General features: G+C 37.9%; 1 protein-coding gene across 1 annotated transcript; it reads left to right on the forward strand.

Moving 5' to 3' along the window:
• Positions 1–646: 646 nt before the first annotated feature.
• fbp2 (fructose-1,6-bisphosphatase 2) lies at positions 647–13812 on the forward strand. The gene is made up of 7 exons (XM_057832017.1): positions 647–838; positions 1292–1454; positions 2598–2690; positions 5033–5173; positions 8093–8230; positions 13012–13131; positions 13555–13812. Exons 1-7 carry the CDS (start codon positions 666–668, stop codon positions 13738–13740), a joined length of 1014 nt encoding a protein of 337 aa, XP_057688000.1. The 5' UTR covers positions 647–665; the 3' UTR covers positions 13741–13812.
• Positions 13813–21950: the final 8138 nt, after the last annotated feature.

Genomic DNA, 21950 nt, shown 5'->3' on the forward strand with positions numbered 1-21950 from the left:
AATACGGAATTCAGGGATTTAAGCATTTATTTACAATAATTTCAACGTAAAAAGCTCTTTGTCTGTGTTTCCCCTCGGTCAGCTTTGACAGAGATAGGCCCCCTATTAATCAGCCCCACGGCCCATGTCCCGTCAATATATGATGAAGTCTATGTACGGAATTAGTTTTATTTTAAATTTGTTAACTGAACTTTGAACTAATTCGCATATATAATGTTTCCTATCCCAGCATTGAACGCAACAATAATGCTAGATTTTCACAGTATTCCTTTGTTAGAGGGGCTAAAGTGACTTAGTGCTGCCTACACTGGGTTGTGTGTGTGTTTTTTATAAACACAATTTTGGCTGGTCGACAGTTTTCTGAACAAATGTTTTGACAACATGTCCAGCAGCGAATTAATGCAACACTGAACGCTACAATAATGCTAGCCTTTCACAGGATTCCTTTATTAAAGAGGCTAAATTGCCTTCGTGCTGTCTACACTAAGGTTTTTTTTTGGATGGACAACAGTTTTCCTAAACAAACTTTTTCACGACACATCCAGCAGCGAATGAATGCAGCCGCTACCTGACACCACGCACACAAATAGATCCTTCTGGATCTCCCTTCATTTTGCTTCTTCACTTCACCCGAGTAAGTACTCAAAGGCGCGCCAGGAAGCAACATGTCGGACCAGTCAACCTTTGACACGGACGTGTGGACGCTGACCCGTTTCGTCACGGAGACGGGACGGCAGGCCAAGGGGGCCACGGGTGAGCTGACCCAGCTGCTCAACGCCATCATGACCGCCATCAAGGCCATCTCCTCGGCCGTGCGAAAGGCAGGCCTTGCACACTTGTGAGTACTGATAGAATTTCACTCATTGACTGAGATATATGTCAATGGCACCTAGTGTGTATACATGCATGCCCATGGTATGGCGAGCTGCGTGTTTCTACACTTCTACACATACTTATCGTAACGTGAGGGCCACTCTGAGAGAGCAAACCATCCCCTAAACAGCCAAATTCGAAACATCACTAAATTGATGACCTTTGTGACCTTTGATCTTTAACCCTTTCTCGTCTTACCACACCACGACCCTGCAAATTTGAGTTAAACAGGCTAACCTTTCTGTTATCAAGTTATCACAAATTCCTTTTCTGACCTCTGTGACTTTTGACCTCATTACCCCAAAAGTTTATTGGCAGCCGTTGAGCATCATTTAATTGCTGCCATACTCTCCCAGTCCAAATGGATCAGGCGTCTAGCACCATCAATTATAGCTAGCGAGAATACATGTGTGCCCAGACAGGGTATGGCGGGCTCCGTCAACGTGACGGGGGATGACGTGAAGAAGCTGGACGTGCTGTCCAATGACCTGGTAGTCAACATGTTGAAGGCCTCTTACAGCACCTGCTGCATGGTCTCCGAGGAGGACAAGGATCTCATCGTTACGCCCAAAGACAAGAGGGTAACGCTTGCATTTACTCTCCACTATCATGTAGCAATGGCTAGATAAAAATATATACACAGCATGCACATATATACTGTACTGTATGTATACTGGAATACAATCTCTCCCATAAACATCGGCACTAACACAGAAATTTATGCAACGATACTGACATGAACACTAGGGCTTTCATGATTAATCGACAACTTTTGGGAGGTGAATCCTTATCTGACTTTTTTTCCTGTAAGCTTGCATTTTGTTTTTAAAAGCCTAGACTAATATTAAAGAAATAATCATATATTTGCACCTGGGTTCATGTCCGAGTCCTATGATTTTCATGATGTGTTGATACTAAGTACTGATCCGATACCACCTCAATGTAAAAAGTCCAAAACAAGCATATAAAAATGTAAAAATGTAAAATATTTCGATACTTCACAGTCAGACATTATCACTCTTGTATGATGCTTTCTTACCGTTAGCTTACCACCACAGGTAGCATAACATTCTCCAAGCAGTGGGGTTTACTTTTGTTTCTGATGTTTCTGGCTGTGATACAATGTTGTGCAGTACAAAAAAAATTATTGTTCCTTGTAAAAAATATCCTTGTACAACTCAAATATTCAATTGCTAAGTAGCCCTTAAAAATTACAAGCAAAAATAAACAAGTACATCTTAAAAACCTAACCTTTTTCACTCGATTTTGATCCTCTGAAAATGACCTGACTGGGCCCGATTTCCGATCACATGATCAGATCAGGGACATACCATATTGCGATTTATGTATGAGCCGATTAGTTTACTCATCTAAAAAAACAATTGGTGGTTAATCGACTAGCAAAGCAATCCTTTGTAGCAGCCCTAATGCACACACATGCACATCAACACATATACTATATGCACGCACACTTATGCGCACATGCAAAATGAATAAAACTTACGATAAAGTTATGCTCTGAGCCTGTACTGTGAAATGTCATAGTTGAAAAACAAAAGTAATTTTGGGTAACTTGAAATGGACAAAAAAAAAAATCACAAGAAATTTTGAATGACATGAAAAGAAAAAAGAATGCTAACAGCTCACGTTTCTAATTTTGTTTCTGATTTGAAATTTAAATTTAAACAAAAGGCACGTGGATGCGTTGCGCTTGTGTGTTTCAGGGTAAGTACGTGGTGTGTTTTGACCCTCTAGACGGCTCGAGTAACATCGATTGTCTGGCTTCCATCGGCACCATCTTTGCCATCTACAAACGAGTGAGTCACTGGATCAACTCAACACAATGTATCATCATCATCCAAACACCTCGTGAATATTCTATTGTGTTTGATGCAATTCCAGAGGTATTGAGAAATAAAGTTAAAGAAATCACATTCAAAATACTTCACAGTTGTTATCCTGTAAAAACAATGGTAAAATTTAAAATTAATAATGATACGTTATGTTCTTTTTGTGCAAATGCAGTGGAAACTGTCTCCCATTTGTTTTGGGAATGTACATACTCTCACATATTTTGGGTTGACTTTCATCAACTCCAAAGTTGAGCCGTCATTGAAATTAGTTTTTAGACATATTTTGTTTGGCCTATCTAACGTTGAAAAACTAGAAATAGATCAGAGATGTGTTATAAATCTTATCTTAATTTTGGCAAAATTCCACATGAACTGTGTAATGTATGTAAATCAAAGACCAAATGTTCATGTTTTTTGGAAAAAAAAATTTTCTTCATAGTATTTGGACTGTTAATCTTTGAACCCCAAGGCTATAAGGACTGTGCAAACAATACAGTTTGAGTGAAAATCACCCTGACCATTTTATTTATTTATTTATTTATTTATTTTATTTGTTCTAAATTTCTTGATTGTATGTGAACTGTTCGTCCTATTTTTGCATATTTTCATTTGTTGTTAGAAAAGTTTAAAAAAAGAAGAAAATTAAAAAAAAATAAAATAAAATAAAAAATCATCATCCAAAAATTTTTTATAATAATTGCAGTAGCGCATTATGGCCTTACAGAAGGCGCCATCGTGCAACAAATAAATTGTCATTTTAATTATTTAGGCGGGTAGAGATGAAATATTTTAATGTGGTTTGAACAATCTATTTATCATATAAATATTGTTGAATATAGGTGTCCTTCTCAAGGCCCTGGGGCGAAATGCAGTCCGTCATATCCTTTTACAAAAACAAATAATGTGAATCAATTTCATGTTTCTTGCTAAAATTGCAGGTTGTCAATTTCCAAAACGTTGGGACATTTTTGTTACAATGCTCCTTTGAAAATAAACGTAATCATTGCTAAACAAACGTCTTCACTGACTTCTAATTTAAAAAAATAAATAAATACATAAATGAAAAATCGTTCAACTTCTTTTGCTCATTACAGTTTTAAAGCGAAGACAAGACCTTTATCATGTGGATGATCCGAGTGGAAAGAATCTTGTTTTAATAAATTGACATTTGTCCCTTTCTCTTCTCATCGTATTACATACCCTGCAAATTTCAGTTAAATTGGCTCATGCGTTATCATGTTTTGGCATAAAATTCCTTTCTGACCTGATCTTCATCCATTGTTTTTTAAACCCAAACATATTTCTAATCTCTGTGACTTTTGACCCATTCCTTTCTCATATCACCTACCCTGCAAATTTGATTTAAATAGGCTAATACATCATTAAATTATGGCAAAATTAATTTTCTAACCTCTGTGACCTTTGTCATTATTACCCCAAAATGTTTCGTATTGCAAACACATCATTCAAGTTTGTTCAAAATTCCTTTATTCCTTCTTGAGTTATCTTCAACACAACATACTGTATTTCTGACATCTGTAACAGTTGATCTCATGACCCCAAAATTGTGTCACCTCTTCTGTTTTATATTACAAACATACAGTTGTACCTCTCCTTACGAACATCTCTTCAAACAGAATTTTCAGGTTACGACACACCTCAACGGGGAAAATATTTTCTCTTGTTACGAAAGAAATTTCAGGATACCAGAGGCCGAAATACAGTATGGGCTGCTACTCGCAGCTCCCAGAGTTTGCTGAATGTAACATTCTTATAGCTACTCTGCTATTGGGTATTGCTTAGCATCTTCCTGGCATCCAATTGGCCAAGAAGGACCTTTACTGTATGTGTATGTGTGTATCCCAGCGTCCTCTTCATTCTCCATTTTTCGCCATTTTTATACTTTACTCTTTGTTTTTGTTTTTGTTTTACATACGTTTACTGTGCAATAATCTAATTGTAACATGTATTTCTTACATGTTTTGATGCATTTTTATGCTTAATAAAAGATTTATATCTGAATTTTGGGGGGCTTGGAACAGATTAGGGCATTTACATGAAACACACGTCTCTATTTACAGAATTTTCAGTTTACAAGACTACTTCCAGAACTAAATAATTTCGGAAGTAGAGGTACCATTGTATACTCCAAGTTTGTTAATGATTCTCTTATTCGTTCTTAAGTTATCTTAACATAAACAAACAGACTAACAGACAGACACACTGAAGCGAACACATAAACTCCACCTTCCGTAAGTAAAATATCCAAATGGCCTAGAATGACAGACCTGCTACCGTCCCCCCAGGTGACAGACGGCGAGCCCACCGAAGAGGACGCCCTCCAGCCGGGCAGCAACATAGTGTGCGCGGGTTACGCCCTGTACGGCAGCGCCACCCTGGTGGCCCTCAGCACCGGTGCCGGCCTCCACTTTTTCATGCTCGACCCGGTGAGCAGACCAAAGACTGACGTTTCACTGTCTGTCCCTCCCTGTCCAGACAGATGGGATGCAGGGTTGGAACCTAGGGGGGGGTGCTGGAGGTGCGGCGGCACCCGGGCCCAGGCATCTAGAGGGCACACTTTGCGAGCGTAACAATGGCGCGGTTGAGTGAGGGAGGGAGAAATTGAAATGTAAGATGACGCACGAAGCTTGGATACAGGTAGTCCCCAGGTTACGATGTACCCGACTTACGTGATTTTGACTTTACGATGCCGGAGTCTCGTCCGCCATTTTGTTTCTAGTCTTTTTTTTTTTTTTTTTTAGTCGCTTAAACAGTACCTAGTTCCCGTTGCCGTTCTTCATGCCAGGATCCCCTCCTGCCCCAGCGCCGTCCTGCAGTTCCTTTCGGCCGGGAGTGCCACCATCATGTCCAGCTTCCTTGTTCTCATGCCGCTGCTGCTACTTTTCCCCCGGCACCGACTGAACTTGAAAGTCCCGATCCAGTTTTTTTAGGTCGGATGGCTGGCTCGCTTTGAGAAAGGCGATGCTGGCGATCTGAGCTGCTATGATAACCCCCCTCTTATACCTCCCTCCTCTTTCTATAGTGTCCTTTTTACAGCGCCCTTTTTTCTCAGCAGGGCGACTGACTCGCAACTAAAGCCCGAATAGTCACTGAATATAGGGACATTTAACACAACGTACGTCACAGTATCTTATTTTTTACTTGGTTTTATTAATATGATGTATGATACATGTTTTTAGATAGTTATTTTGAGATTTAGGGGGTATTTAGGGGTACTTAAAGGGGGTTAATTCCAAATTAAGTGGAAATTCAGGTTACAGTCGCCAGCGTAGGAGCAGAACTTGTTCGAAGCCCGGGGACTACCCGTGTAGTGTTTAGGTGTTAAAATATCTCTTCCACACCTCCACCCCCCTTGCTCAACTGGTTTTCACCTGCAAAATATTTTCCATTAGCACCACCCCTGCCCCACACATCAGACAATCATCTTGAACGGCCCGCAAAAAATAATCATCCCCTAGGAAGGGAGTCAGCAACCCGTGGCTCTAGAGCCACATGCCACTCTTTAGCGCTGCGCTATTGGCTCCCTGGAAATATATTTATACTCTAATATGGTTACTGTAGGAGGGAAAAAATGACACAAACATTCCTCTAATTTATTAAGATTGCATTCTCTATAGGATTCACTTTAGAGAAAATAAACATTTACTGTATTTTGTGCACTATAAGGCGCATCGGAGTATAAGGCACACCTTCAATGAGTGGCCTTTTTTAAAACCGTTTTCATGTATAGGAGGCACTGCACTATAAGGCGCAGTAGTAGTAGTAGTAGTAGTAGCAGTAGGGGTTGGCATTGCGTTATGCATCCAACAGATGGAGCTGAGCTAAACGGAATGTCATACTAATATTGATCCATATATAAGGCACGTCAGATTATAAGGCGCACTGTCAGCTTTGGAGACAATTGAAGGCTTTCAGGTGCGCCTTTTAGTGCGGAAAATACGGTAATCATGAAAGCTATATTGGTAGCCAAATTAGTCATTTTGATAGTAGGCTAATGTACCGTATTTTTCGGACTCTAAGTTGCACCTGAGTATAAGTCGCACCAGTCATAAAATGGCCAACGAAGAGGAAAAAAACATATACCGTATTGGCTCGAATATAAGACGGTGTTTTTTGCATTGAAATAATACTGAAAAAGAGGGGTCGTCTTATATTCGCTGTCTAGACATTATACCCATTCACGACGCTAGATGCCGCCAGACATCATTGAAGTGATGTTCTCTCATGACAGATCTTAGCTACACTTTTTAGTTTAACCAGTTTGCATTATTTTATTGCAATGTTTTTCCTTATTCAAATTTGTTTCAAGACTACAGTTACAGTTAGACTTCACTTTGATGGTTAATGCAGTTATTGGAATTTTGTTGTTTTATCACAAGAGATTGGTTTATTTACATTTCAAAAACCAGAAGCCATTCATTTACGAATGTGATTGCACTTTAGTTTACATATTTAAATGTTCAGATATTAAGATTTGAATGAGGCAAAATAATATGCTTTTTCTCTCAAATATATTGTTATAATCATTTGTTTCGGGTGTACTGTAATTATTTTCTGTATGAAAATTAATTTGATGTTCAAAAAGTCTTTTTTCAAACTTGAGTCTTGAAAAATAGGGGGTCGTCTTATAATCTGGGCCGTCTTATATTCGGGCCAATACGGTATTAGTCGCACCGGAGTATAAGTCGCATTTTTGGGGGAAATTTACTTGATAAAATCCAACACATAGAACAGATATGTCCTCTTGAAAGGCAATTTAAAATAAAAATACAATAGAGAACATGCTGAAAAATTGTACAGTACGATAATGTTACATGATGCATGAACAACGAAATATGGACGTGGCCGTTATGTTAACGTAACATAGCTATTAAGAGTTATTCAGATGACTATAGCATAAAGAACATGCTAACAAGTTTACCGCACCATCAGTGTCACTCCTAAACACCAAAATAACATGTGAAATGATATAATAATGTGTTAATAATTTCACACAAAAGTCGCTCCAGAGTATAAGTCACATCCCCAGCCAAACTACGAAAAAAACTGCGACTTCTAGTCCGAAAAATACGGTAGCTAATATAGATACATACAGCATGTGTTGCCTTATATAAGACTTTCAATTTTTTGCGGCTCCAGACATATTTGTTTTTTGTTTTTTTGCTTTGATTTGGCTTTTTTAACATTTTGGGTTGCTGACCCTTGACCTAGGCTCCCCACCCACCAAACTTTCACCTCGGGGGGTCCGTTTTTATTTATCGCACCAGAGCCCTGTTCACATTTGTTCCAACACTGATAGGACGTATATAACCGTCAATGGCAGCTAATACGACTTTTACGTTCAGGCCATCGGCGAGTTTATCCTGACGGAGAGGAACGTGAAGATCAAACCCAGGGGGAAGATCTACAGCTTGAACGAGGGCTACGCCAAATACTTCCACCCTTCAGTAAATCACTATATTGAGCACAAGAAGAACCCTGAGGTGGGCGAATTTCTGCTGTCATGGTAACGTCACTGTTTTTGCGTGTCTGTTTGAGGTCAGTAGTTCCTCTTCTAACTTGAAAACATCCACTTGGCCTCTTTGACATGTGCTCGCTCAACACTTTTTGGCCATCACGCCATATGTGATGCAAGGTGGTCATGTGCTCGTACAGTGATGACTTGGAATATACGTATATATTTAGTGGAAATGCAAAGTGGAGCATTTTTGCTTTTCCTTTTTTGGGTTTTCATAAATGGTTATAAATGGTGTTATACTTGTATAGCGCTTTTCCACCTTTCAATGAATCAGCATGAAAAATTATATTTTGCGTTTGAAATGAAATATATACATAAATAAATAAAACTGGGTGAGTTTGGCAGATAAATAAATGCAAGAAGTGCTGCAACATTAATTTATTAAATAGTGAAATCATGATGTTTTTACATTAAATGAACTGGTGTTTTAGTGAATTAATGACATTTAATGAAAGTATTATTTATTTAATTCCCATTTTAATGAATTATTGACACATTTAAGTATTTATTTAAAGGTGCGTTTATATATTTCATTCTAACGTATTTGGTCCTCCATAGAACTTTCTGCCTTTGTTTATATTTATTGTAGCTTTACATTTTTTAAATGTTTCATTTGTTGTTTGATTAAAGGAGTTTTAGTTATTTATGTGGGTTTTTTTCTTTCGAAATGAATTTTTAAATATAATTTTATGAAGTGGTCAATGGTCATACCATTTTATTAAACCTTATATTTTATTTGATGTGTTTATTTGGTTATTTGAAATGTTGAGAACTTTTTATTTAATTACCATTTTTTTTATCTTCATGCATTTTGTTTGGAAAATATTAAAGATCGCAATCTTAAAATATTAATATGAGAGAATTTTCAAGATCATGAAACAATTGATATATATATATAAATTGTTTTGTATATTCTGTAATTTTTGCACTATAAGGCGCACCTGACTATAAGCCGCCACCCACCAAATTTGGCACGAAAATGGCATTTGTTCATAGATAAACCGCACTGGACTATAGGCTGCAGCTGTCCTCACTGTATTATGGGATATTTACACCAAAAGATATTAACCAATAACACTTTATTTGACAGCGGTATCAAACGAATGTCATAAAACCAAATAAACCACCGTGAAGCTTTGAATCAATTGGCCGCAAAGCTTCATTGTTTCAAGAAGCTTTATTTGGCCACCACTGCTCCCTTGTGGGAGAAATTCAACCTCTGCTGCCACCTGCTGTCAACACTGTTGTTGTCCAACATTCCTCCTAGCATGCATTGCAGCACTACAGATATAAATAACAATCAAAATTCATGTTCTGTGCTAATTATTTCTTCAGTTACTGTTCCCGTTGTTTCATTAATTGCTAGGTATTGTATTTGGTAACACTTTATTTGACAGTGGCGCCTTAAGACTGTCATTGGACAATCACAGCACAGGACTATACAGTATGCTGCATGGTTCAAAATGAAGGAAAAAAGTAGCGGCTTATAGTCTGAAAATTACGGTATACACACCCAAATAAATACACACCGACACATAGATTAGTAGAAAATGTATTTTCAAAAAAATAATAATAATAATCATTTCATATTGTTGTTGCATTACTTTTTAATGCGCTGTTTTTTTATTATTATTATGTTCTTATTAATTATACTTAAAACAATTCTTCCGAATTGTTATTTTGCTCCACAAGCTAAAATCTTTGTTGTGACAACAAATCACATCAAATATCCTGTTAATAACAGCAATTACAAGCAATCATTTCATTTCTTTAAAAATGCTTTTCTTTCCAAAGAAACCACACTCTCAAGCCTTTTTTGTTGTTGTCGCAAACCTCGCTAGGGCGGTGTATGTGCGTGTATGCGTTTTTTCAGGAAACAGTCAAGCCTATGGCGTGTGATATCTGGGAAGTGATTCATCGAGCACATGACTGCACCGCGTCACACGTTGCCTGCATGTGTCCACACGCAGACCTATTTGTTTCAACAGGGGAAAATCTGCTTTTCATTTTCTGTTTTCTTCACAAGAATACACACCAGAGAGAGAAAAATAATCAGTTGTTGAAAGTTGGCGTTTATAGTTGGGCGGCTTAAAAGTTGTTTACCAGGCCCCTCTCGCTGGACTTTGAGTTGTTGAACTTTGTTTAAACTCTATGGAATGTCATCGCAGTTCCTCATTTGCTGATTATATGGGCTAAGGATATCCATACTAGCTAAGGCTTGCACTCACTTTTAATAAAATCATCTAATTAATAAGAGGATTGGACCCCTGGCACCATCAGTGAGTTATATGAGTGTCCTGTAAAGGGTTTATAGTTTCATTTTAATATATTTGTATTCCTTAAAGGGCTTCACGGGCAAACTTCAGTTGGCATTATTTTGATGCCAACAATTTAAAAATTAAGAATTAAAAATCTTTTACTTGTGTTTTTGCTTTCGAGTTGATGCTAGTTGAGTAAGTTCATTTAAATACTTTTTAAAATAATAATTAATAGAAAATAAATATATGATAAATAATAACAAAAAAATTTTATGTATGATTTAAATTAGCGGTAACAGCATCAACGGAGTTTGACTTTTGTGGCGGGGGGGGGCAAAACATGCTGATGACCCCGAAACGCGGTGTTAGCAATTAAAACTTACAAATAAAAATAACAAATTACAAATAAAACTTACAGGCATAAGTAGATTTTGGGGGGGGTGGTCAGGGGGCCAAAAAGTGCGAAAAGTGTCATTGCATGTAATTGACTTTCCTATATATATATAAAAGTTGAAAAGCAATAAAACTGCAACAAAAATGAATGAAATGAACAAAAATATATTTTATATTATCATTTGTTTTGCATATAAGTAAAAAAAAATTGGGGGGGGGGGGGGGTTTATTTATTTTTTTATGATTTTTTTTTTTAACCGAAAATATTTTTTTGAATAAAGCAAGTTTTTGGGGGGATTGAATGATTTAGACACAAATGTCCTAACCATAATATGGCCCAAACACAAAAATGATTGCTTCAATCAAAGAAAACTTTGTCAATGAAAAATTAAGTGTTCAAATGCAATTTTTTCAGTCTCAAATATTTTTTCACATTCAAAAACTTTTTCTATGATTAAAATTTTTCTTTTTTTGATTGAAGTGATTTTCTTTTTAAAAATATATTTTTTTCAAGCAACTTATTTTTTCATAATAATATAGACACAAATGTCCTAGCCAAAATGTGGCCCAAAAACACATTAACATTACTTCAATCAAAAAAGTTGCTTCAATCAAAAAAACTTGACTTCAATTAAAAAATAAATAAATAAATAAAATCAATCAAAGAAAATTTGCTGTCACGTGCATTTTTTTTTTTTTTTTTTTTTTTGCAAATTCATTTTTGCATTCAAACACATTGAGTTTCAATTTTTTTTTTTGCATTCAAACACTTTTTTTTTTTTTTTAATTGAAGCGACATTTTTTTGGTTGAATAATAAAGACACAAATCTACCGCCATATGGCTCCGCTCAGGGGATACAATTTTTGACTGGGGTAACTACATTGGCACGACACCGGCGGTCGTACCATATTCAATGGATGACAATCTTAGCGAAAAGTATTGCCTAAGCAGCCTGATTTAGAATTCCCCTCAAGAATGATGGGAAACAAAAAACACTCATTGTCAGTTTATGATTATAAATATTCTTGTAAGTTAATTTTATTACTGACACTACGTTTCGGGGTCATCAACATGTTGTGCCCCCCCTGCCCCAAAAGTCAAACTCCGCCTATGCTTACAGGTTATATGCTGGGTTAGTAGCTTAGCCCATGCTCATAAATAAAGGCATCCCAGGTATGTGTGTGTGGGTGTGTGTGCGTGAGAAGTAAACGAAGTAGACCAATTTAATGCCAAATTTTTCCAGTCAATTACACCCTTAATATGGTACCCCGGTTGTGGCTCTGTTGTACAATTGGCGTCTTTAGTGGACAAACTGAAACTCCACTATTCATTTTTGCAGTGCTCTCTGGCATTTCATGGTCCACATCTGCAATCCTTAGTTCTTGCTCAGTAGTTGTTATTGCTTTTGAAACCTTGCATTAGAAAAAAAACTGCGTATATCCATCTTGTTTCTTTTGTCCTTAGGTGGTTTTGGCTAAGCAAAGCAAATGACCATCTCTAAGGTGCTAATCACATGATCTGTTCGGAAATTAATTTTGACCCATTATATAAATAGTTTTTTGTTCATTTCATTCATTTTTGTTGTTTGCGTTATTGCTTTACAACTTTTATAGACATCATTTTGTCCCAGCAAAGTCTTAATATTAAAGATTATGTATTGGAAAGTCAATTGCATGCAATAACAATTTCGGCCACCAGGGGGATATGGTAACAGGTATCTATGGTATGGTATTGATACTTTGATCTAGAATGTGACTATTTGGCACCAATAGGCATCAATACATTCAAATGTTAAAGAAGTAATTAACAGTAAATTAAATAAGTTAATATCAGAAATAAAATTATATAATAAAATCAATTAATGCAATCAAACCAACCCAATGTCCTGTAAATACTTTATAATTTTACAGCACTATTTTTTAGTTTATTATGGTTTGTTTTGAAATGTATTTTATGTCTTTTTTCCCATGTGTTTTTTACTTAAAACTTTTACAACAAAGGCCATTTCTTTTTCAAAGATTTTAGTCACTTTTCTTCTTGATGTATGTATTCTATTGTTTTTTGTAATGTGCATTGTACATTTTTTCCTATCAGGACGGTGGCACCCCATACGGCGCGCGCTACGTGGGCTCTATGGTGTCCGATGTGCACCGCACCATCACGTACGGCGGCATCTTCATGTACCCGGCCAATCAAAAGAGTCCGGAAGGAAAGGTACGCTGATCCTCTTTTAACGTTCGCTTTAAACGACCTTATTTCGATTACTGTAGAATACACGAAAAATCCCCTGCCAGGTGCTTGTGTAAATATGGAGCATTGCAGTTTTCATTTCTTGACAAAAGCTAACATGTCATAGAAGAGTAAATAAAAAGAGGAAGAAGAAGTGAAAGTTACAGTGAAATACAGCTCGACTGGCAGTGGGAAACCAGTGCTCTTCATCATTCAGTATATTGCCGGTCGCTGCCGACGCAACAACAGCCTATTTCAATGCTGTCGCTAACCAAAACAGCAGCACACACTACACCATGTGGAGCATTTTTGACACAAATGTTACTAGAAAAACAAATGTTACTAGAAAAACAAATAATCAGACTAAGCATTTGCTTCATTGTCATTTGTGGTTATGTGTCGCCGTAGTTGCGTCTGCTGTACGAGTGCAATCCGATCGCTTTCCTGGTGGAGCAGGCAGGGGGCGTGGCCACCACCGGTGCCCAGAGGGTCTTGGATGTGCAGCCCCGGGCACTCCATCAACGGGTGCCCTTTGTGGTGGGCTCTCCCGATGACGTAAACGAGTATTTGGCTTTTGTAAACAAGTACCAGTAGAGAGTGAGTGTGTTTTCTACTTTGACAAATAAAACGGTTCCCAGTTGGGTTGCTTTTATGACACAATTTCTTTATTGGTGTGGGGATGTGAAGCTTTACGTTACAGACGATAATGCTTTTGTCAATGTTACCCATTGCTTTATGTGGCTCTTTTCATCCTTCTGCTGTGAATTTCAAATACTTGCCGGTTGATAGAGGCGGAGGGGCTGGCAGCGATTGATCTGACCTCTGTGACCTTTGACATCACAACCACAAAATCACCTCTTGTGTTTCATATTACAAACATATCCTGCAAGTTTGAAACAATCCCTTTATTCCTTCTTGAGTTATCTTGAACACAAAACATTTTGACCTCTGGTATGTTTGACCTTTGAACTCATCACCTAAAAAATCACCACGGTTGCATACTACAAAAATATCCTGCAAGTTTGATAATAATCCCGTTAATTTTTTTTTTTGTTATCTTAAACACAAATATATTTCTGACCTCTGTGACCTTTGACCTGATTACCCCAAAATATACAGTGCTCTCCATAATTATTGGCACCCCTGAAAAAGATGTGTTTTTTAGCTTCTAATATATTTTTTATACAAATAATATGGTTTGAAACAATCCCTTTATTCCTTCTTGAGTTATCTTGAACACAAAACATTTTGACCTCTGGTATGTTTTTGACCTTTGAACTCATCACCTAAAAAATCACCACGGTTGCATACTACAAAAATATCCTGCAAGTTTGATAATAATCCCGTTAATTTTTTTTTGTGTTATCTTAAACACAAATATATTTCTGACCTCTGTGACCTTTGACCTGATTAACCCAAAATATACAGTGCTCTCCATAATTATTGGCACCCCTGAAAAAGATGTGTTTTTTAGCTTCTAATATATTTTTTATACAAATAATATGGGACCTTAATGGAAAAAAAGAGAAAAATCCAACCTTCAATACAAGTGCATTCATTCAGTGGGGAAAAAAATCCCACATAAAGAAAAAATTATTTGACATCAAATAATGTGTGTCACAATTATTAGCACCCCTGGTGTTATTACTTTGTACAACCCCCTTTTGCCAAAAAAACAAGGTCTGGGGACTGAGATGGCCATGGGAGGAGCTTGATTTTGTGTCTGGTGAACCATTTCTGTATAGATTTGACCATATGTTTAGGGTCATTGTCTTGCTGAAAGACCCAGTGACGACCCATCTTCAGCTTTCGGGCAGAGGGCAACAGATTTTGATTTAAAATGTCCTGGTATTTCAAAGCATTCATGATGCCATGCACCCTAACAAGGTTCCCAGGGCCTTTAGAAGCCAAACAGCCCCACAGCATCACTGACCCACCCACATACTTCACAGTGGGTATGAGGTGCTTTTCAGCATGCGAATCTTTCGTGGCACGTCAGACCCACTTAGTGTTTGTTGCCAAAAAGCTCAATCTTGGTATCACACAAAAATACACACGGTCCCAGTTGAAGCCTGGGACCGTGTGCTTTGGTCAGATGCCAGATGACAAAGTATTAACACCAGGGGTGCTAATAATTGTGAAACACATTATTTGATGTCAAATATTTTTTTTCTTTATGTGGGATTTTTTTCCCCACTGAATGAATGCACTTCTATTGAAGGTTGGATTTTTCTCTTTTTGTCCATTAAGGTCGCATATTATTTGAATTTTAAAAAATATATATTAGAAGCTAAAAAACACATCTTTTTCAGGGGTGCCAATAATTATGGAGGGCACTGTATATTACTCTATCTCTGTGCATTGAATACAAATACAGTGTTTTTCAGATATACACAACATTTAAGATTTTTGCTCTTAACCTTGCATCGAATGGAAACTAACTTTGCTAGTTTTTACTCTTTCAGTTCCGTTGACGATGATTGACGTCCATCCATCTGCTGTGAAATTACATGTTTGTCATTAGTAGACATCCAATCCAAATTATCCGGGAGGGTCGGCAGCTCCCTCTTAGTTGTTAGAGTTATCAAAAGCGTTCCTAATATGAACTTTCTTGGGGCATGTTGGAAAAGTTAAGTTTGTTTAACTTAATTTGCCCTACTGCTCTTATGAAGACTGTGACACTTTGCTGTCACACGAGTTCTGAATCAAGCATGAACCAGCTAGCTTGCTCTCATGAACGTCAATCAAAGGCCAAACAGTAGGAAGGGTGGGTGATAGGCTAAACGTGCTTTGATGCAAGGGCGTAAGTTTGCATAGGGACAGTAGGGACATAGCACTACCAACTTATCAGGTTGCACAAATTGTCCCAACTAACTTTTAAGCAACCTTATTTGCAGTACAGTATATCATGAGTTCAGTTATATAGGTCATTTAGATTGTCTTCCTATATGTTGCAAGGATAGAAAGGAGGCTGTCCACAGGTCTCCTGAACAAATATTTATGCGAGGCAGATTATGAGGAAGGCAAATGACATATTGGATTGTGCAGATCAACCCCTTCATTGTTTGTTTGAGGTCCTCCCTTCAGGCAGGAGATTCAGAGTCCCTTGTTTTAAGTTTAACAGGACAAAGAACTCCTTTTTACCAAGTGCGATTAGGCTGCTAAATTTGCACAATTCTTGCACCTAGATGCGAAGCTGTCTATAGCATTTTTAAATTGCAGTCTGTGTTATTTAATGCGTATGAGTTTTCTGTTGTTGTGTTATCTGTATGCTTACCTGCTGTAAGATAAATTTTCCCTTCTTAGAGGACAATAAACTTAATCTGAACTGAACTGAGAATTGACCCTACCATTATTAAGTGAATAATTTTCATTATGTTCAGACTTACATTTACCTATTTTCTCTTGCTGAATGAGTGTGCCGGTCCATTTTCCTCCCTCAAACGCATGTTTGATTGGCTGATGACTTGCATTCATTTAAATTGTGTTAACTTTTATTTTCTACATTATTTATTTAGAAGTATTTTTATTTGCAGCCAAATTTTATTTTTGGGGATTTAGCTGTGCTTGTGGACAAGGGCAGTAGTGTTTTCATGAAATTATAAGTAATAATAATAATAATAATAATTCGGGCTGTCAAACGCTTAAAATTTTTAATCGAGTTAATCACAGCTTAAAAATGTATCGTAATTGCAATTCAAACCATCTCTAAAATATCCATATTTTTATGTGAATTATTGTTGGAATGGAAAGATAAGACACAAGACGGATACAGTATATACATTCAACATACTGTATATACAGTGGAGCAAATAAGTATTTAGTCAAAACTAATTGTTCTCCCACTTGAAAATATTAGAGAGGCCCGTAATTGTCAACATGGGTAAACCTCAACCATGAGAGACAGAGTGTGGAAAAAAAACAGAAAATCACATTGTTTGATTTTTAAAGAATTTATTTGCAAATCATGGTGGAAAATAAGTATTTCATCAATACCAAAAGTTCATCCCAATACTTTATTATGTACCCTTTGTTGGCAATAACGGAGGCCAAATGTTTTCTGTAACTCTTCACAAGCTTTTCACACACTGTTGCTGGTATTTTGGCCCATTCCTCCATGCAGATCTCCTCTAGAGCAGTGATGTTTTGGGGCTGTCGTTGGGCATCACGGACTTTCAACTCCCTCCACAGATTTTCTATGGGGTTGAGATCTGGAGACTTTAGGCCACTCCAGGACCTTGAAATGCTTCATACGAAGCCACTCCTTTGTTGCCCTGGCTGTGTGTTTGGGATCATTGTCATGCTGAAAGACCCAGCCAAGTCTCATCTTCAATGCCCTTATCTTGAAAATTCACACACTAAAAAAGGCATAATTCAACATACTGAAAGAAAAAACAGTAAGTAAGTAAGTAAGTAAGTAAGTAATATATAAGTAAACAACAATTCCATTATATTCCCTTACAATTTGCATTAAAGATTAAATACAGTTAGGCTATCCCTAAAATACTGATTTATTTGTTTTTTTTAAACTAACTTTGAGTTTTTAAGATTTGGTCTGGAAGGGCATTACATTCCACCCAGGGCTGTCAACAGACTTGCAGGGGCCTGGAGACAAGAGACCATTATAGGGGGGCCCCCACCACCACACCCGTGCCACCGGCTTGTCATGACAACATAAGCAGTACTTTTAATGCTTTGCAAGCAATGACTGTGCAAATTTCCAAATTATTTGAGATTGACAGTTAAATATAGCAGACCGTAATGTGATGTGACCAGTGTTGGGCACGTTACTTTAAAAAAGTAATTAGTTACATTACTCACTACTTCTTCCAAAAATTAACTGAGATAGTAACTGAATTACTCTATAGTAAAAGTAACTAGTTACCAGGGAAAGTAACTATTTCCGTTACTTTAAAAAGAACTTGTTGTATGTCAAAGAATTTGAAATTTTCTGAGCAGTATTCGAGTCAGTGGAATAGAGAAGAACAGACAGGTAGTTAACTTGTTAGGTGCTCCAGCAGATTTGAATTGCTTACCACAGAAGTCGACAAAAGCTTTGCCCCGGGACATAAATTACACATTACATGCAAGTTCTTTCCTTAAATTTCGACAAACTTGAAATAGTGTCTATATCTCCACCTCTTAAAGGACAATTTTTCTTCTGAATGCTCTGCCATCCCGACCCTGTGCATCTGTTTTGCGTGTGTGTTTGCCGCACGCGCTGTTCCGGTTTGCTGGTGAAATCACCGTCTCTGATTGGCTTACCACGACACATGACTCTAACTCTCAGCCAATCACAATCACTTCCATCGCATCTCTCGAGGGGTTGCATTCAGGTAGGCTCGTTTCCCGACAATTCACGTCACCTTCAAAGCGTCTGCCGTCCTCAAGATGGAAGCAGAATTATTGCTGGCTGACAGTGGGAGATGGGAACGAGGCTAGCATCAGGTGTAGCAAACACAGAAACGTTACCAAAATTTGGAAAGCATTGTCTAATTGAATGAGCAGGGACAAACAGCTTGGAGTCAGAAGTACGTGCGCTATTCTTGAACCTGAACGCACCCCAAGTCTTGGATGACAAATCAACAGAGCAGAGAGTCAACTCGACACGGCTGGTAGTTTCTTCAATTTATTCAAAGTAACGCACCGCTTTTGTCCGTCAGTAACGGTAACGGCGTTGTAACGGCGGAAAAAGTTATTAGTTAGATTACCCCGATACTGAAAAAATAACGCCGTTACGTAACGGCGTTATTTATAACGGCATTACTCCCAACACTGGATGTGACACAAAATAAACAATTTCCATCTACTGTCCCATGTAGGCTACAATAAAATACAACTGAGAGTGCTATGCCTGCCTGCTAAGCAACACAATAGTATAACTAAACATCCTGTAAATGCCCTCTCCACATGGTAATGGGACCCGCCCCCTCCTCAGCCCTGTCTCTCCCTGACAGGCTCCTCTGCTGTTCCACTGCTGCTCGTTTGTGCTGTTTCGGTGTTGGAATCGTATCAGCGTTTGCTATAATTCACAGTGGGTTGTAAACCCAAGATAAATCCAGCCGCCGGACCAGATTCTGTTCAGCCTCGTGCACCTGCTCCCCACGGACTAACATATATCCCTGATCTCCAATTACCTTCTCTCTACTCGGCTCAACGAGAGCAGCATGTCTTGTCATACCGCAGCTCAATAGGTTACAAGCGGCCGGCGACAGGTATCGAATTGGGCTTTGGTCACGGTGATTGCGAATGTAACCGTTCAGTGTTCAGCGGCTGTTGTTCACTTACCGACATCACCGTCCAAAGCCAACTCTAGCCCGACTTCTCTGGCTTCTTGTTCCCCTTATAAAAACTTCACTTTTTTCTCGTTCACCTCTATAATCTTTTTTTTTTTCTTTCTTTTCTGCGCTCCCGATTTATGCCGACTCGCCATGTTTAGAGTTTATAACAATGACAGATTTTAATTTCCCGCCTCCGGGCACGTACGTAGTGTAGCCTTGAGTGCGCCAGACCGGGGTCAAACCATTCTCTGCTAAAACAGAGGGGGTGGTTGGGGAGGGGGGGGGGGGGTTGTTGTGCAAAAAAGGAAAAAAATATATATTTCAAATAATATTAAAATGTTTAATTATACAGTATATAGTAGATTTAAATAAAAAATAAATATGTGAATGTAAAGTAAAACAAATTGAGGGTAATTCAAGGGCCCCTATGGTCCTGTGGCCCAGGGCAACATACCCGGCTGACCCCCTGACGACTGTATATGCTGTAATACTGTATGTTCTTTTGAGTTTTCATGATATTGTATAGTTGCGACTGGTAGCATGTTTGGTGGGGTATGCACACAGAGTTGAGATAAGAGTGTAATGCTTAAACTGTTTGGTTTGTGCAATGTGTTGATGTTTTTCAGAAGGCAGAGGGGCAATACTCGCAGCCTTGTATGAACTTTAAGTCAGGAGAGTTGGTCGTGCATGCTATCCGTGTTGGCTCTCTGGCTGCATTTAAGGCCAAGCCTGGCTGCTCTGTTTTGTACCCGTTGTGCAGGTGTGACAATAGCCACGTTTACATGCTGACTTTTATTCATACCGATTCAAATCATTCCGAATGGAAATTTCACATCAGCTGTTTACATGTCACTTCATCTATTCCGATCCAGCGTTTACATGTGACTGCCTTTATTCCGAAAGGACGTTTGACAACTGCCGTCTGACATGCGCAGATTAATCAAAACAAAGCGTCACGTTGCAAAACATGGAGATCGATCGTCAGATCAGCTGCTGTTTTAACTTTTCGAGTGGAAACAAAACTTCAGAATGATACGCCGTTCATTTAAAAAGTTGTGTGGGTGCGCTGTGCGTGAGCTTGGAAGTCATGTTGCAAGTGACGTTACTTACGTCACCAAGTGACGTCACCACGTCAGTACGGAGCATGCGCAGAAAGAACGCAACCAGACACCATTCCGCTTCCCTGTTTACATGATATAATTTTACTTCTAATCGGTTTGGGAAAAGGAATATTCCACCCCTGTGAATCGGAATGAAATTCCATTCGGTTTGGGCCTGTTCATTCCGAATGAGGTGTTTATATGGAACACATTTATTCGGTTGAACAAATATTCCAATTGTAATTGGAATATTTGGCTCCATGTAAACGTGGCAACTGTCATGTCTAGGCATGTGCCGGTATGAGATTTTGACGGTACGATAACCGTGAGCAAAAATACCGCGGTTTCACGGTATTGCAATTATAGCTCCAAAATTTTGAGATGTATGGGTTTAAAAAATACATAATAATAAATAAAAAAGAAAGAAAAGAAAAAAAAAAAAAACTTTTTTCCATTGAACAGGTTATTTTTTCAGAACATATTTGCAAATTGGAACATGAATATAATGTGAAAATAAATTAATGTGAAAATAAATAAATTAACAAAAAAATAAATATTTCATATAAAATTAATCCTTTCGCAATTAGCGATCTTTGACGCAATCCTTTTTTTTTTTTTTTTTTTTTTAATTTTTTCTCCCCCCCTTCATTCAAGCATGTTTCTCACTCAGCGGCTGTGAGACATAAAATGTCGACGAAGCTGCTCTCCCAGCTTAGCCTAGGCTAACATTCGTCTTTGTAAGTTTTAGTTAGTTTGTATAATGAATTTGAAAGGAAAATGTATGTTTTGTTTTTGGCGACCTTTTTCATGGTGCTACTGCTATCCTGTTGAACCTACTCACATGTGGAAAAATACAATTGTATAACGTTTTAAATGTATTCATTTGTATATTTCACCACGATTTGAGAGCTCAATAAATTGAAGAAAAGTACGCATTGTGTTTGGAAGGTTTGTTCTTGGGTTTGCGGGCTGTTTAGCAGAATAGAGTCACTAACACTCACGGCAACAAACGGGAAGGGTGAGCGCTGCTGCACCAAGCCACTTCGGCTGCATTTTGGCACATGAAAAATAGCGAATACCGTACTAAGGTATGACGGAAAATTTTAGTGGTTTTGAAACCGCGACTTTTTCACACCACGGTAAACCGGAAACCGGCACATGTCTAGTCATGTCATAGTTATGATAGTTATGTCTTATGACACAGCGTTCAAATAATGACGCTATATTTTTTTTCAATTGCTCATTGCAAGATACTTGCTTGGCAACACTATGGCTACAAATTGATGTCAAATGGGAGCTGCAGAATATTGTCCCGTCGGCCGCTTTGAGACCCCTATCCTTTATGAATATTATAAAAACAGTAAAGGAAAAAAATTCATAATTTGTCGTGAAAGCTTAAAAACAACAAATTCCACGTATCAAA

This window comes from Corythoichthys intestinalis, chromosome 3 (assembly GCF_030265065.1).
Source record: "Corythoichthys intestinalis isolate RoL2023-P3 chromosome 3, ASM3026506v1, whole genome shotgun sequence".
NCBI lineage: Eukaryota > Metazoa > Chordata > Actinopteri > Syngnathiformes > Syngnathidae > Corythoichthys > Corythoichthys intestinalis.